Source organism: Ostrea edulis, chromosome 4, assembly GCF_947568905.1.
Source record: "Ostrea edulis chromosome 4, xbOstEdul1.1, whole genome shotgun sequence".
Lineage (NCBI taxonomy): Eukaryota > Metazoa > Mollusca > Bivalvia > Ostreida > Ostreidae > Ostrea > Ostrea edulis.
The window spans coordinates 37,287,393-37,301,645 of NC_079167.1; the positions used below are offsets into that span (position 1 = coordinate 37,287,393).

Here is a 14,253-nt window from a genome sequence, read left to right on the forward strand (position 1 = left end):
CCTCATACTACAGTTTATTTCAGGACGGTATCGGGTCACATCCTAAGTGTCCATGTTAATACCATACATGTTCAAAACACCAAAAACAATCAACTTAAGATATACTTAAATAAATCTCTATTTATTAGGGTCGACGACTTCAGCAGCTCTAATCAAAGGTAGAACTACGAATATACTTGTAAACTCGGGTGTTTTAACCTAGCACAGACAATGGTCTGACCGATTAGGCTGAACCTCTTCACTCTTTGAACTAGCCAAATATAAGGGAATATTTAGATAATCAATTTATAACGAAAGGTGATTGAACAATTTTGAATGATTTAAATCTAGATTAATGTTTATTATTAAATAATGAATTAAAGTAAAATAGACCAAATTCACCACTGTCAAATAAAAAAGCCGATCTGAAACTTTTGGAAAAGTTGTCAGCCCTTGACAAAAATAAACGAAATCCATCTTTTTTAAATATCTACGGCAAATCATTAAATCTGTATCATATTTCTCTAAAGAGAACGTTTAAGTAACTTTATTTCTTTTAGAAATATTTCAATAAGACATTCTCCTTCATTAGACTTCAAAGTGAAGTAATCAAACAATAATCAAAGCCTTGTAAATTACTATAGTGGATTATTTTTATTTGATAAACCCTTCAAAATGTTAACACGATTACAAAAATTATACCATCCATAGATTAAAAAAAATGCAATTCTTTGCTTCTCAGGGATGTCAATATATATAGCTACAACCTACCTTAACTTATCAATATATTTAGTTGCAATGTACCTTAACTTATCAATATATATTGCTACAAGGTATATAGTACCTTAACTTATCAATATATATAGCTACAATGTTATATTCCTTAACTTATCAATATACATGTATATAGCTACAATGTACCTTAACTTATCAATATATATAGCTACAGCCTACCTTAACTTATCAATATATATAGCTACAACCTACCTTAACTTATCAATATATATAGCTATAATGTACCTTTACTTATCAATATATATATAGCTACAACGTACCTTAACTTATCAATATATATATAGCTACAACCTACCTTAACTTATCAATATATATAGCTACAACCTACCTTAACTTATCAATATTTATAGCTACAACCTACCTTAACGTATCAATATATATAGCTACAACCTACCTTAACTTATCAATATTTATAGCTACAACATTCCGTAACTTATCAATATATATAGCTACAACCTACCTTAACTTATCAATATATATAGCTACAACCTACTTTAACTTATCAATATTTATAGCTACAACCTACCTTAACTTATCAATACATATAGCTACATTGTACCTTAACTTATCAATGTATGTAGCTACAACGTACCTTAACTTATCAATATATATATATATAGAGAGAGAGAGAGAGAGAGAGAGAGAGAGAGAGAGAGAGAGAGAGAGAGAGAGCTACAACGTACCTTAACTTATCAATATATATAGCTACAACGTACCCTAACTTATCAATATATATAGCTACAACCTACCTTAACTAATCAATATATATAGCTACAACCTACCTTAACTTATCAATATTTATAGCTACAACCTACCTTAACTTATCAATACATATAGCTACATTGTACCTTAACTTATCAATGTATGTAGCTACAACGTACCTTAACTTATCAATATATATATATATATATATATATAGAGAGAGAGAGAGAGAGAGAGAGAGAGAGAGAGAGAGAGCTACAACGTACCTTAACTTATCAATATATATAGCTACAACGTACCCTAACTTATCAATATATATAGCTACAACCTACCTTAACTAATCAATATATATAGCTACAACCTACCTTAACTTATCAATATTTATAGCTACAACCTACCTTAACTTATCAATATATATAGCTACAACATTCCGTAACTTATCAATATATATAGCTACAACCTACCTTAACTTATCAATATATATAGCTACAACCTACCTTAACTTATCAATATTTATAGCTACAACCTACCTTAACTTATCAATATATATAGCTACATTGTACCTTAACTTATCAATGTATGTAGCTACAACGTACCTTAACTTATCAATATATAGAGAGAGAGAGAGAGAGAGAGAGAGAGAGAGAGAGAGAGAGAGAGAGAGAGCTACAACGTACCTTAACTTATCAATATATATAGAGAGAGAGAGAGAGAGAGAGAGAGAGAGAGAGAGAGAGAGAGAGCTACAACGTACCTTAACGTATCTGAAACCATTATAAAGCAACCGTGGAATACAAGAGAACTTTTGAAAATATTGACGATACATTGACGATGTATTGATAATTAGGGTAACAGAGACAAGGTTACTATTGAAGAGATACAGTTTGATAGCTACAGCTGAATACTCTCTAGTTTCCCATCTTTACATTCGAACAAGACAAAATCCTAAGGATATCATATATCTGTATATATGTGTGGGGGGGGGGGAGGGGGGGGTGCGTGGTGCGTGTTTGTGGTTTCGCCGATTCGTGAGTTCAACCCCGGGAAGGGACAGAGGGATTGGAAACAAGTTTTGGTAACTTGCAAATACCTCTCCATAAAATTTTCCAAGTATGTAGGCTACTACAAAATGCGAAAACGAACATGATAAACTACTGGTCTAGTAAGTCAGTTCTACATTTCAAACAATCTAGGTCAAGGTACTAACTTTATAGGATAATGATTTTATCTACGATTATCACATATGATTTCGAAATTTTGGAGTTGTGTGCAAAGCTCATGGTCATGGAAGGGCATTTTGGTTACAAGTCAATGATACACCAGAAGGCTTTCTGTACAGGGGTTCCTTAGACGTGTTAGAATGTTACTAGTTACTGTGATTTCCCTTCTCATCACTGATGTGGTGATCGCAGGTGAGGATAAAATCATACATGTATAAGAAGTTTCTGTTTATCGGATCAGCCATCTGGTCTCTTTCTTAAGGAAGGTTACATTGTCAATCATACAACAGCATAAGTGAAGATTGCAATACGGAAAGTTGTAATGAAGTTCTGATGTGACCAGTTTGAAATCAAGGCAGGCTGCTGACAAACAAGTTGATGTTAAAGGGGTTTCAACAGTCCTGTTTAAAGTCAGCATTTCACAAATTCTATGGTACTTTTAACGATATAGTTTGCCAACACAATCTCTCATTGGGTCAAATGTTGTCTGACGTGTTTCATACAAATTATTAGGCCATTCTCGACACACTGATTCTGACTATGGATTACTCCGTTTACCTGATCAAGATATAGAGCTAACAGCGGGTGTGATCGGTCGACAGGGGATACTTAATCCTCCTGGCCACTTGATCCCACCTCTGGTATATCCAGGGATCCATGTTTTCCTAACTCTCTATTTTGTATTCCTTGTAGGAGTTTTGAGATTAATCACTGTTCGTTATCTTTACTTTTTAAGTCTGTAATATTCTGATTTTGTAGCATCTCACAAGTTTATCATATTGCGTGGGAGGGGGGTGTAAAAAAAGGGGGAGAGAAAATTAATTTACAAAGCAGCATAAAAGAGAATTATAGAATCATAGAATATGAGTATTTATAATATTAACTATTAACTTGTTGAATATGCTAATCTAATCTCCACAGAAGCATAGAAGGATTACGAAGGATTACGAAGGATTACGAAAGACAAAAATATAATCTTAGATTCAATTTAGATTCAGGTCATTCTGGATGTGGAGGCCCAGGATATTTAAATCATCGAAGAGGAGAAATTACGTCACATTCACATTTCAACAATCACAACCTGTACCATCGTAACAGCAACTGCCATTGGAGGATTCGAGCAACTGCTGGTCACGTGATTCGCTTGTCTTCCATTCATTTTGACCTTGAACCCGATTCAAAGTAATCAATTAACATATATGTAACTGATAACAGTTATATATCTTGAACCATGGCTGGCCTTTGGAGGATTTTCTTATCAATTCAATAATACCAACAGGTCTTTGGGTGGATTATACCAGGTATTCAATTCATTCAGCATTATTAATGATAAATTTCGATATTTCTTACAGTTGTGATTATGACTATTTGAATATTTACGATGGAAACTCAAAGTCCGCCAAACTAATTGGAAAATTTTGCGGAGGAAATGACGTAGAGGTTGTATCATCATCCAGAAGTCTTTATTTGGAGTTCCACTCAGATGATAGCGATGAATTCACAGGCTTCAAATTCAAGTACGCAGTTCAGCAACAATCGGGTACAGTAATGCTTTTGCACAACATTTTTCAACCAATTGGTGAAGAAATAAAAGCCCTCCGATATTCATAAACCACATAGCTCCCCGGAGCAATTGCAATTTCCCCGAGTAAATCTTTAAACTCAAGTGTGGTCCGACTTAGGATCATGGTTTGAACAAAGCAGAATGTGCATGATGGTGATTGTATATCAATATGACAAATCGTACCCTTGTGGGTCTTGTAAAGGATTTTTAATTAAATGTTCTTTATATTCCTATGTAAAAAATAATTTAAACACCTATGGGTATTTTACAAACTCGTGTTCAAAAAAAAATAAAATTAAAAACCAATGGATATTTTACAAACTCGTGTTCAATATTTGTCCTCCATTCTTCTTCCAGTCGGGTGTGGACATTCATTCTTCATGTGTCAGAATCACAGGTGCATTCAGAAGAGTTTACTGTGTGACCAGGCAGACGATTGTGGTGATAATTCAGACGAACAAGCAAACTGCAAAATCGCTCCCAGTAAGGCCGGCATAACTTATGTCATTACGTCTGTCATATTTACAAGTATCGCGGAATATACATGAAACAAGAACCACTTGTAAAACGGCTACACAAGAAATTCATTATTAACATACTTATGAAACTTTAATGAAACTAAATTATTGATTCCCATAACTATGAAAGTTCGTGACGTGTCTGCTTATCAAGGTAATTGTGAGGATCATGAGTATACCTGCACAGCGGATCAAAAATGCATATCAAAGACCTGGCTCTGTGATGGTGAAACCGACTGTTCCGGAGGAGACGACGAGATGGGATGCGGACTACAGACAGGTCAGTGACCGGGCGGATTCAGGAAGTTTTCTGATGACATCTTTTTCTTCTCTTTCCGGTACATACTTCTTGCAATTATTATCGCACTATAAATAGGATATCTTTGTCCATACCTCATGCATTTCAAAAAGCAAGGAGTCGTGAGAAAACAGTGGACACTTAGAAATCACTTTAAAGACGCACTCTGCTAGAACATTTTGTAGATAAAATGTTATTCGGTATTAACAATACATATTAGTACAATTAATTTGAGGGTGGGTGTAGTTAACTTAGCTGTTTCTAAGCTAAAAGTAAACAATATTCGACTATGCAGGATTGATGATTGATGTTTTCCGCCACACTGAACAATTTTTCAGTTATTTGGTGGCGCCCAGTTTTTATTGGTGGAAGAGAGAACCCAGATACAATGTACCTAGGAAGAGACCACCGACCTTCCGAAAGTAAACTGGGAAACTTTCTCAGTTTACTTTCGGAAGGTCGGTGGTCTCTTCCCAGGTACATTGTATCTGGGTTCTCTCTTCCACCAATAAACACTGGGCGCAATGCATAATTGTATTCTGGTAATTTACTTTTCTAAATATGAAATAAATTCTTGCACTCATCTTATATTATGTACACGAAAGATACCTTATACTGTTATCAACAAGAAAAAAACCCACACCAAATTTTATTTACTAAGCTATGTTAGGCAGAAATTATTTACTACAGGAATATCAGGGTGCGGCAGCAGCTCCATACAAAATGGCACGTCAGGTGTCATTAGTTCCATGAACTTCCCCATCGAATACAACAACGAATCCAAATGCCACTGGGACATCAACGTCCCGCCAGGAAAAGTAGGATTTTTTTTATAAGTGTTACCCTTAAAACTGAGGAATAGTTCCATTCGCGGGATAGTTGTAAAGCATCTTTTCCCTTCACATTTTGTAGTACATCAGACTTGAGTTCAACAAAACATTCGAACTGGAGCCAGGTGATACAGCTGTTTGTGAATACGATCGAGTCACTGTTTACAGCGGAAGTGGTGGGCGCCATTTTGTTGGTAAGGGGGAAAGAGCACATCCATACTCCCTATCATTCAAAATAATCAATGAGGCAATCTTAACCTGAAGATAAGGTTTTCGCACATAATTTTGTATACAGCATGAATTACCATATTCTTCGCACTTCATCTGACAAGGATATAGCAATGATAAAACGCCCCCTTGTCTCCTATAGGTGAATATTGTGGTGACCAAGCTCCCGATCCGGTCATCATCCCAGGATCACACGGAATCGTTCGGTTTTTCACTGACGAGGCGGAAAGTCTGGCTGGTTTTCAAATAAAGTGGACCGCTGTGGATGGTAAGTCCGTTACGGCACTGCACCGGTGATGTTTCGGTAAAAACCCTGGAAACCGATAGAATTTGTCTGACTATTTAATGATTTATAATCCCCTTCCAGCTGACGCCACGTACGTAAATCCAACTGTTGACCCTGGTCCTTTCGGCTGCGATAAGGACATATACTACACAGGACAAGGTACCATAGAAACTCCGGGATTTGATCCTAGCGGTCACTACAAAGACAACACGACGTGCGTTTGGAGAATTTTTGGTCCTGAGGGCTTCATCATCAAGCTCCATTTTAATGACTTTGGTACAGAAATGTCTCATGAGTGCAAGTATGACAGCTTACAAATCTTCGATGGTCCCAGTGTCTCTGACGGTCTGATTGCCACAATTTGTGGGAACCGTCTGCCTCATGAAGAGTGGTCAAAGACAAATAATATGATGGTTGTTTTCACCAGTGACAAAGTTTACCATGACATTGGCTTCAGAGCAGTTTTCACAGCAGTAAAACCTAATGGTAAAGCAGATTATCTGTTATTTAGCTTCTTTATTCTTCAATATTACATTATATCACTCTTCCTTTAACTTTCTCAATAACTGATTTCTCAAAAACTTTCAACTTAAGATACGAGTTAATCACTTTTCTTATTCTAATGATTGAAATGTAATTAAAATTTAAAATAAGAAATGTCTTTCAGTTTTTCAAAGTATATGCGATGGTATACCTCGAACCTTTTCACGCCAGTATATATTTTATGGAGTGCTAATTAGGGCCCCGCCTATAAGTCCTGTAATGATCAGCCACTGTGTGTGTGCGTCTGTCCGTGCAAACGCTTTTCCGAACATTTTTGTCTAACCCTGCAGCTATTGAATTATCATTAGGTTACAGATTGAGCTTGAATTTGGACTATTTCTAAAAGAGTTCTAGACTTGAACTTATCAAATAATTCCACAAAGCGTTGCCCTTTTCTTGTGAATGCTATGGCAATGATATTTAGTTTAAATTGTAATAATACAAGTGCGAAGAGGCTAGAGATAATTCGTAAAACAAAATTCATAGTAGCGTGTTTATCCCTCGCAGATCATCAACTCACGGACATCGCCGCCTGTACTGGCGCTCCAAAGGAATTCACTGCGCAGACTGGAACATTTTTCTCGGATCTCTTCGATGGCGTCACAGAATACCCAAACAACTTGAACTGTCAATGGAAAATTACCGCACCTGCTGGAAAAGTTATCACCCTGTGGTTTAATGTATGTCTTTTAGTTACAACCATAGTTGTTTTGGAATTGTTGTATTGTCCTCTTCCTTTATGCCCTTCCGATGGAATTCAAGATATTTAGAATCATGCTTTTGGTTAGATCAGATGCAAATAATTCCATTTTACAACCAAAACTTTAGGAGTTTGAGGCAGAAAGTACAGAAAACTGTGACTATGACTACTTAGTGGTGTATGATGGCAAGAATTCCTACAGTAAACTGATGGACAAAATCTGTGGCATGGTCTATCCAGAAAAGATGACGACGGAGACCAACCACCTGTACCTCCAATTCATTACAGACGAAGCGAGTGGGGGATTCGGATTCAACCTAACCTACACCATCCACGACCCACTACGTCAGTGATGCATTCATCCATTATATTTATCTTCTTTAACCAATTCAATATTTGTAACATTATAAACACATTATTTTCTGTGTTCAAGCTTTCTTTTCCTGTCTTTTCAGCGTATTGCAGTGACAGCGAGTTTAGATGTAGAGACACGCATTGTATTCCGTACTCCAAAGTTTGTAACGGTCATAACGATTGCAAAGATGGCTCTGATGAACTCGTTTGTGGTAAAAACAAAAACAAAAACAAACAAAAAAAACATACATTAACTTATACAAGAAAGAGTATTCTCTGACAAAATTACACCATTTGTTAACCTGCCTCAATCTATTGATTACATATTAACATCATCCAAGTAGGCAAAAGCATAAAAGGAAGTTAGTAACTATTTAATGTAAATCAGGGTTTCTGAGTTCTAAAATTACATTGATGAAAACCTTTGTGGTAATTATGCATCGGACACCTTGATAAAAGAATATGTTACAACAATCGCATTGAATATGATTTCCTCTGTACGGTTCACCAATGGTTTAAATGCAACCTTTTCGGTCCAGTCGTAAGCCTTATATTCACCAACAGTTCAAATGAAATCTTTTCGGTCCAATCGGAGGCCCCGTGAGCCTCACAAAATCACGTGTTTACAGTACATGTACCTCTGTACCGGTCGTGATAGCCTACTGGTAAGGGCTTTGCATTCGGTAGATCCCGGTGCCGCGTCAAACATAACATAACGCTGTCTCATCGCCGAGTTTCTGGCATTAGAAGTGATAGTCATGGGGTTTTCGAATATGACATTCAAATCGTACCTCCAAATCCGCGGTAGGTATTGACATGATAAACAAATGATGATACATATAGTCGTTCTGCACAGATTGTCGTTGGCAACGATATGTTCCTACCTTCATAGTACATATTGTCGTCCGTCAGCAGACATTGTCGCAATACGTACCGAGACTTCCCTTTGTTATACGCTTGTCTATAGAAATGACATATTATGGTACAGCGATGTCTGTCCGTCCGCTTGGGGTTTTCTGTTTCTAATTTCATTTCTCTGTCACATATCAAGCTGAAACGAACGAAATCATTAAAAATTGCGAGTTTTCGGGTCGTATGGGGCTTTAAAGTTTAATGAATATTTGAAAGTATGTTTGGACAAGTATAGTAGGAAAATATATGTTAGGATATTTTTGCTATTAAATCTATGAGACGACGATGTAAGAATATACTGGCGATATATAAGGCCTCAACAGTGCGCTTTTTTTGTGCGCCGTAAATCGAAGGTTTTATATGGGGCACGTGGATCTGTAGCTCTCTGTCCCAATACTTTTTCAGAGAGCTTCAGCAACATCAGATACTGACCTATATATTTCAAGTATGATTTTGTTTTTACAAATCTAAACTATATACACAAATATATGTAATATTTTCCTTTTTTTTAAATTGCTTACGTTACTAAATATATTGATTACGCGGGAAGAGAGAATTCCCCCATTGTTTACATAAAGGTTATAGTGCAATATCCTTGACCCAGGCGCTTATGGATTTAACACAGCTAAAAACTTTATCTTGCATCAATTCACCAAGGTAACGATGGTATCTGCGGGCGTCCAGCGATCAAACCAGTAGAAAGTAACACTCGCGTTGTGGGCGGACGAGAGGCTATACCCAACAGCTGGCCCTGGCAGATCTCCATGAAACAATACGGAAGTCACGTGTGTGGAGGCAGCATCATACACCCACAATGGGTGGCAACAGCTTCTCACTGTGTGGAAGAGTAAGTACAAGTAATCCCATTCATAGCTAAGTTCGAAAAGGTCCAGTTAAAATGCATAATGAACTGAAAAAAAGTATGCCATTATTTGTAAAAGCTCCACCCTCATGTGACATCAGGGGGTTTTGCAAATTCTTTAATTAAATTTTGTGCGTGTTAGAAATATCCACTAGGTATGATAAATAAAACGGTAACCTATTTGATACTGATAAAGTTTATAAAATGCAAGGTGAAGATAACGAACAGTGATCAATCTCATAACTCCTATAAGCAATACAAAAAATAAAGAGTTGGGCAAACACGGACCCCTGGACACACCAGAGGTGGGATCAGGTGCCTAGGAGGAGTAAGCATCCCCTGCCGAACGGTCACACCCGCCGTGAGCCCTACATAATGTATATCCTGCTCAGGTAAACGGAGTTATCCGTAGTCAAATTCAGTGTGCCAAGAACGGCCTAACAATCGGTAATATGTATATTCGGTGTGACCGTTGGACCGAGCGAAGCATGAAATGTTCATTGGCGTGTCCCAAGTGACGTCACATTTAGCCTCAACTTTTTTTCCCTATCAAATCAAACAATTATAAACAACAATACACCCCGTTTGCAATTTAAAAGACAGTTAAAACTAAAGAAAATTAACCAACAAATACAAAGTGGTAAAAAAGTAAGCGTAAATATATCGTATATTTTTTATTTAAAGAGATTCAGGAACTCGTTCATTTATTTAGTCGTATTACTGTTTTTCTATTTGATGATTAGCTAAAACTGTAACATAATAATTGTACCATTCATTTTTAACAGACTGAGTGTTTGAATTACAAATTGCATATCAGTCTTGTATTTTTGGCATTCAAAATTAAAACATGAATAACTGCAGAAGCAACTAATGAACAAAACAATGGCGGCGCCCATATGGATCACAAAATTTTCAGTGAACGTATGTAGAGATTATTCTTTATTCACTTGCTGATTCATTTTTCCCTTTTACATACGTGTTACTTTTAGAACCTTACTTAGCGGACGGGCCTTCATATATATTCAAGAAATATTGTCAAGGGCATTAACTCTTATGCGGTATTATCCACAATTAATCCGTATCTATTCATAAAAGAGTTTTTTTAAATGTTGAAAATAAAATCTTGTCATTCTAACCAGTTTTTATATATTTTTATGCTGTTTAATGAAAATGTGCGATTCCTAATGTTGACATGTATGTCTGACAGCAATATGTATTAATAATACTTTCTTTGAACCATTATTATCCACAAGTCACACTAAGTCGAAATTTTTTTTTTTTTTAAGTAGACACAAAAAGTTAAAATAGACACCCCTTGGAAAACTCAATGCAGTGCTAATAAAAAATGATGTGATGTTATCTATTCTCTCAAATATACGATATTTTTTCTTCAAAATACGCAACATAAAACCGACCAACTCCTGTTCTAATATTTACCCCATTTCAGTGATCGCAACACAGATCATCTCACTATAGAAGCAGGCAAACACCATGAACAAAAGACAGATCCCCATGAACAAATTAGACGTGTCAGCAAAATTCTGATGCACGAGAGTTATGATCCAGATCTCATAGATAATGATATTACGTTGTTTAAACTTGACCAACCCTTTGTCATCAATGATTACGTCAGCACCGTGTGTCTGCCTAGCAGCGTGGTCTCGGACGATATGAACTGCATGGTAACCGGATGGGGAGATACTAAGAGTGAGCCGCCAAAGTTCTTTTTTTAAAGTGATTTTTAAACAACAAGATTAATTTGTAAGCCAGTTTATGCAGAATGGTAGAAGTAATATTGATTTGCTGTTAAAAATAAAAACTGTTAGTGTTATATATTGAAATTAGAGTTCATTTAGAAAAAATGTAAAATCCTGTAAACTCTCTCATGGCATTTTTTTTCCCAGACACCGGGAGTTCTGGTTTACTGAAACAAGCTTTGTTACCAGTCGTGAATGTGGACAAATGTAACAGCACGGACTATTTGGACGGAGAAGCTACGGACAACATGATATGTGCCGGTTATGACAAAGGTGGCATTGACTCATGTCAGGTAAATCATCCAACTACTTCACTCTATATTTCAAAAAAATGTACACACTAGCTCTGTCGTAAAAATACTGTGCAGAGTACACCACCCTAAAATACGAGCACTAATTTTAACTTTAATCCTGTAACACATAAACCAAATAAAAAAGCTTAATTACAAAACGGGCCGGAAGTAAGCATATATGTTGTCAGGATCTCTACATTTTCTTAGTTAAGTTTGGACGGTAAATGTGATATATACCACAAGAGAATTGATAACCTTTATCTGTTCTCTTCAATGAAGGGCGACAGTGGTGGTCCGTTTGTCTGTAAGTCAGGAACAAAGTGGGATCTCCAAGGAATCGTGTCCTGGGGAAGTGGATGTGCCGGTAAACTGAACAACTTGTTGGTTGTTCTTACTTTCTCTACAACTTAAAGTAACAAAAAGCTGGCGTAACTTACTTTTCTTGGGAATAATTTTTGACAGTGTTGTGTGTACACTTCATGAAGCTGTATTTCTTACCAGAAGGTTTTTAATTTTTTTTCTTTTGTCTACAGAGGAGAAAAGCCCAGGCGCATATACTAAAGTTATGAATTATATTCAATGGATTCAAGAAATGGTGGCATCACATCCTTGACGAAATTTGTAACCATATCGAAAGAACAAACAAAAACTTTAAGAGCGACAATTTTGTTCACATTTCGTAAATTTGTACTCCATTGATATTTTCATGTATAATTCATGTATGCTAAGAGTCAAGCTTAGAAAAAATAAAAAGAAAGAATTGGACGAAAAAGGACTCTGCTGAGCAAAAATATACGTTAATTCTAAAGAATTTTCTATTTTCGATATATCCCAGCAAGTGTTCCACATCTGCTTTGTACTTGGATATTTTATTGAAAGCAGATATTAACGGCAAACTAACAACTCAACTTTATGACAAACGGGATGACTTAAGCTTCTCCAACGTCAACTTCCCATATTTTTGAAGTAATATTCCATTATCAACCACATATGGTGTTATGCCTCCCAACTGATTCGATACGCAAGACCATGTTCTGCATATGATCAGTTTTTATACGCTCGTCATTAGACGGGACGAATTATGTTATGGCGCTGTCCGTACATCTGTCCGGCTGGCTGGTCGTCCGTCCGTCCTGGGTCATGTTTTCCGGACTTCTTTCCGTAACGGATGCATGTACAACTTTGAAATTTTGTCACAATATCCACCTTAAGAATTGTAAGAGTGAATTATCATTTCAGCTGGATTGGTCCATCCTTGACCTACTTTAGGGCTATTAGTAGGTCAAACAGTTTTCCGGACTTTTTTTCGTTACAGGTACAGATATTGCCCTAAAATTTACACAAGCTTCCTTTCAGAGAAATACGACTTCAGTTTGCATATCAGCTGGATTATTATACCCCCCGCAACAAGTTGTGGGGGGGGGGGGTATACTGGAATCGGGTTGTTCGTCTGTCTGTCCGTCCGTCCGTCCGTCCGTCTGTAGACGCAATGGTTTCCGGACTCTAAAGCATTATCCTTTCCACCTACCGTCACCATATCATACATATGGACTACCCATGGGATGAAGATGTTCCCTATCGATTTTGGGGTCAAAAGGTCAAAGGTCATGCGCACTGGACATCGAAGTAGCAATATGGTTTCCAGGCTCTAAAGCGTTATCCTTTCCACCTACAGTCACCATAGCATACATATGGACTACCCATGGGATGAAGATGTTCCCTATCGATTTTGGGGTCAAAAGGTCAAAGGTCATGCGCACTGGACATCGAAGTAGCAATATGGTTTCCAGGCTCTAAAGCATTATCCTTTCCACCTACCGTCACCATATCATACATATGGACTACCCATAGGATGAAGATGTTCCCTATCGATTTTGGGGTCAAAAGGTCAAAGGTCAAGCACACTGGACATCGAAGTAGCAATATGGTTTCCGGGCTCTAAAGCATTATCCTTTCCACCTACAGTCACCATATCATACATATGGACTACCCATAGGATGAAGATGTTCCCTATCGATTTTGGGGTCAAAAGGTCAAAGGTCAAGCACACTGGACATCGAAGTAGCAATATGGTTTCCGGGCTCTAAAGCGTTATCCTTTCCACCTACCGTCACCATATCATACATATGGACTACCCATGGGATGAAGATGTTCCCTATCGATTTTGGGGTCAAAAGGTCAAAGGTCACGCGCACTGGACATCGAAGTAGCAATATGGTTCGGTTTGTCATGCCATTTGTTTTTTACACTCAGAAAAGAGGTAGTTTATACCTATTACCAACACCCTTTGGGAGATTGGGGTAAGCGGGGGGTATTCTTAGTGAGCATTGCTCACAGTACCTCTTGTTCCGTCCGTCCATGACTTACAACCCCTGGGTCGAGGCCTCTGCTGGTGGACTGTTAGTCCCCGAG

The 14,253-nt window shown here is 37.2% G+C and overlaps 1 protein-coding gene across 1 annotated transcript; it reads left to right on the top strand.

The window, feature by feature from the left end:
- The first annotated feature begins 2,710 nt into the window (after window positions 1–2,710).
- Window positions 2,711–12,613, top strand: LOC125671963 (tolloid-like protein 2). The gene is made up of 17 exons (XM_048907968.2): window positions 2,711–2,888; window positions 3,689–3,878; window positions 4,049–4,236; window positions 4,618–4,743; window positions 4,933–5,058; window positions 5,767–5,894; window positions 5,989–6,100; window positions 6,277–6,402; window positions 6,502–6,906; window positions 7,471–7,643; window positions 7,792–8,008; window positions 8,119–8,229; window positions 9,587–9,776; window positions 11,239–11,498; window positions 11,696–11,841; window positions 12,121–12,205; window positions 12,375–12,613. The coding sequence occupies exons 1-17, from the start codon at window positions 2,837–2,839 to the stop codon at window positions 12,452–12,454; spliced, it is 2,715 nt and encodes a 904-aa protein (XP_048763925.1). The 5' UTR covers window positions 2,711–2,836; the 3' UTR covers window positions 12,455–12,613.
- Window positions 12,614–14,253: the final 1,640 nt, after the last annotated feature.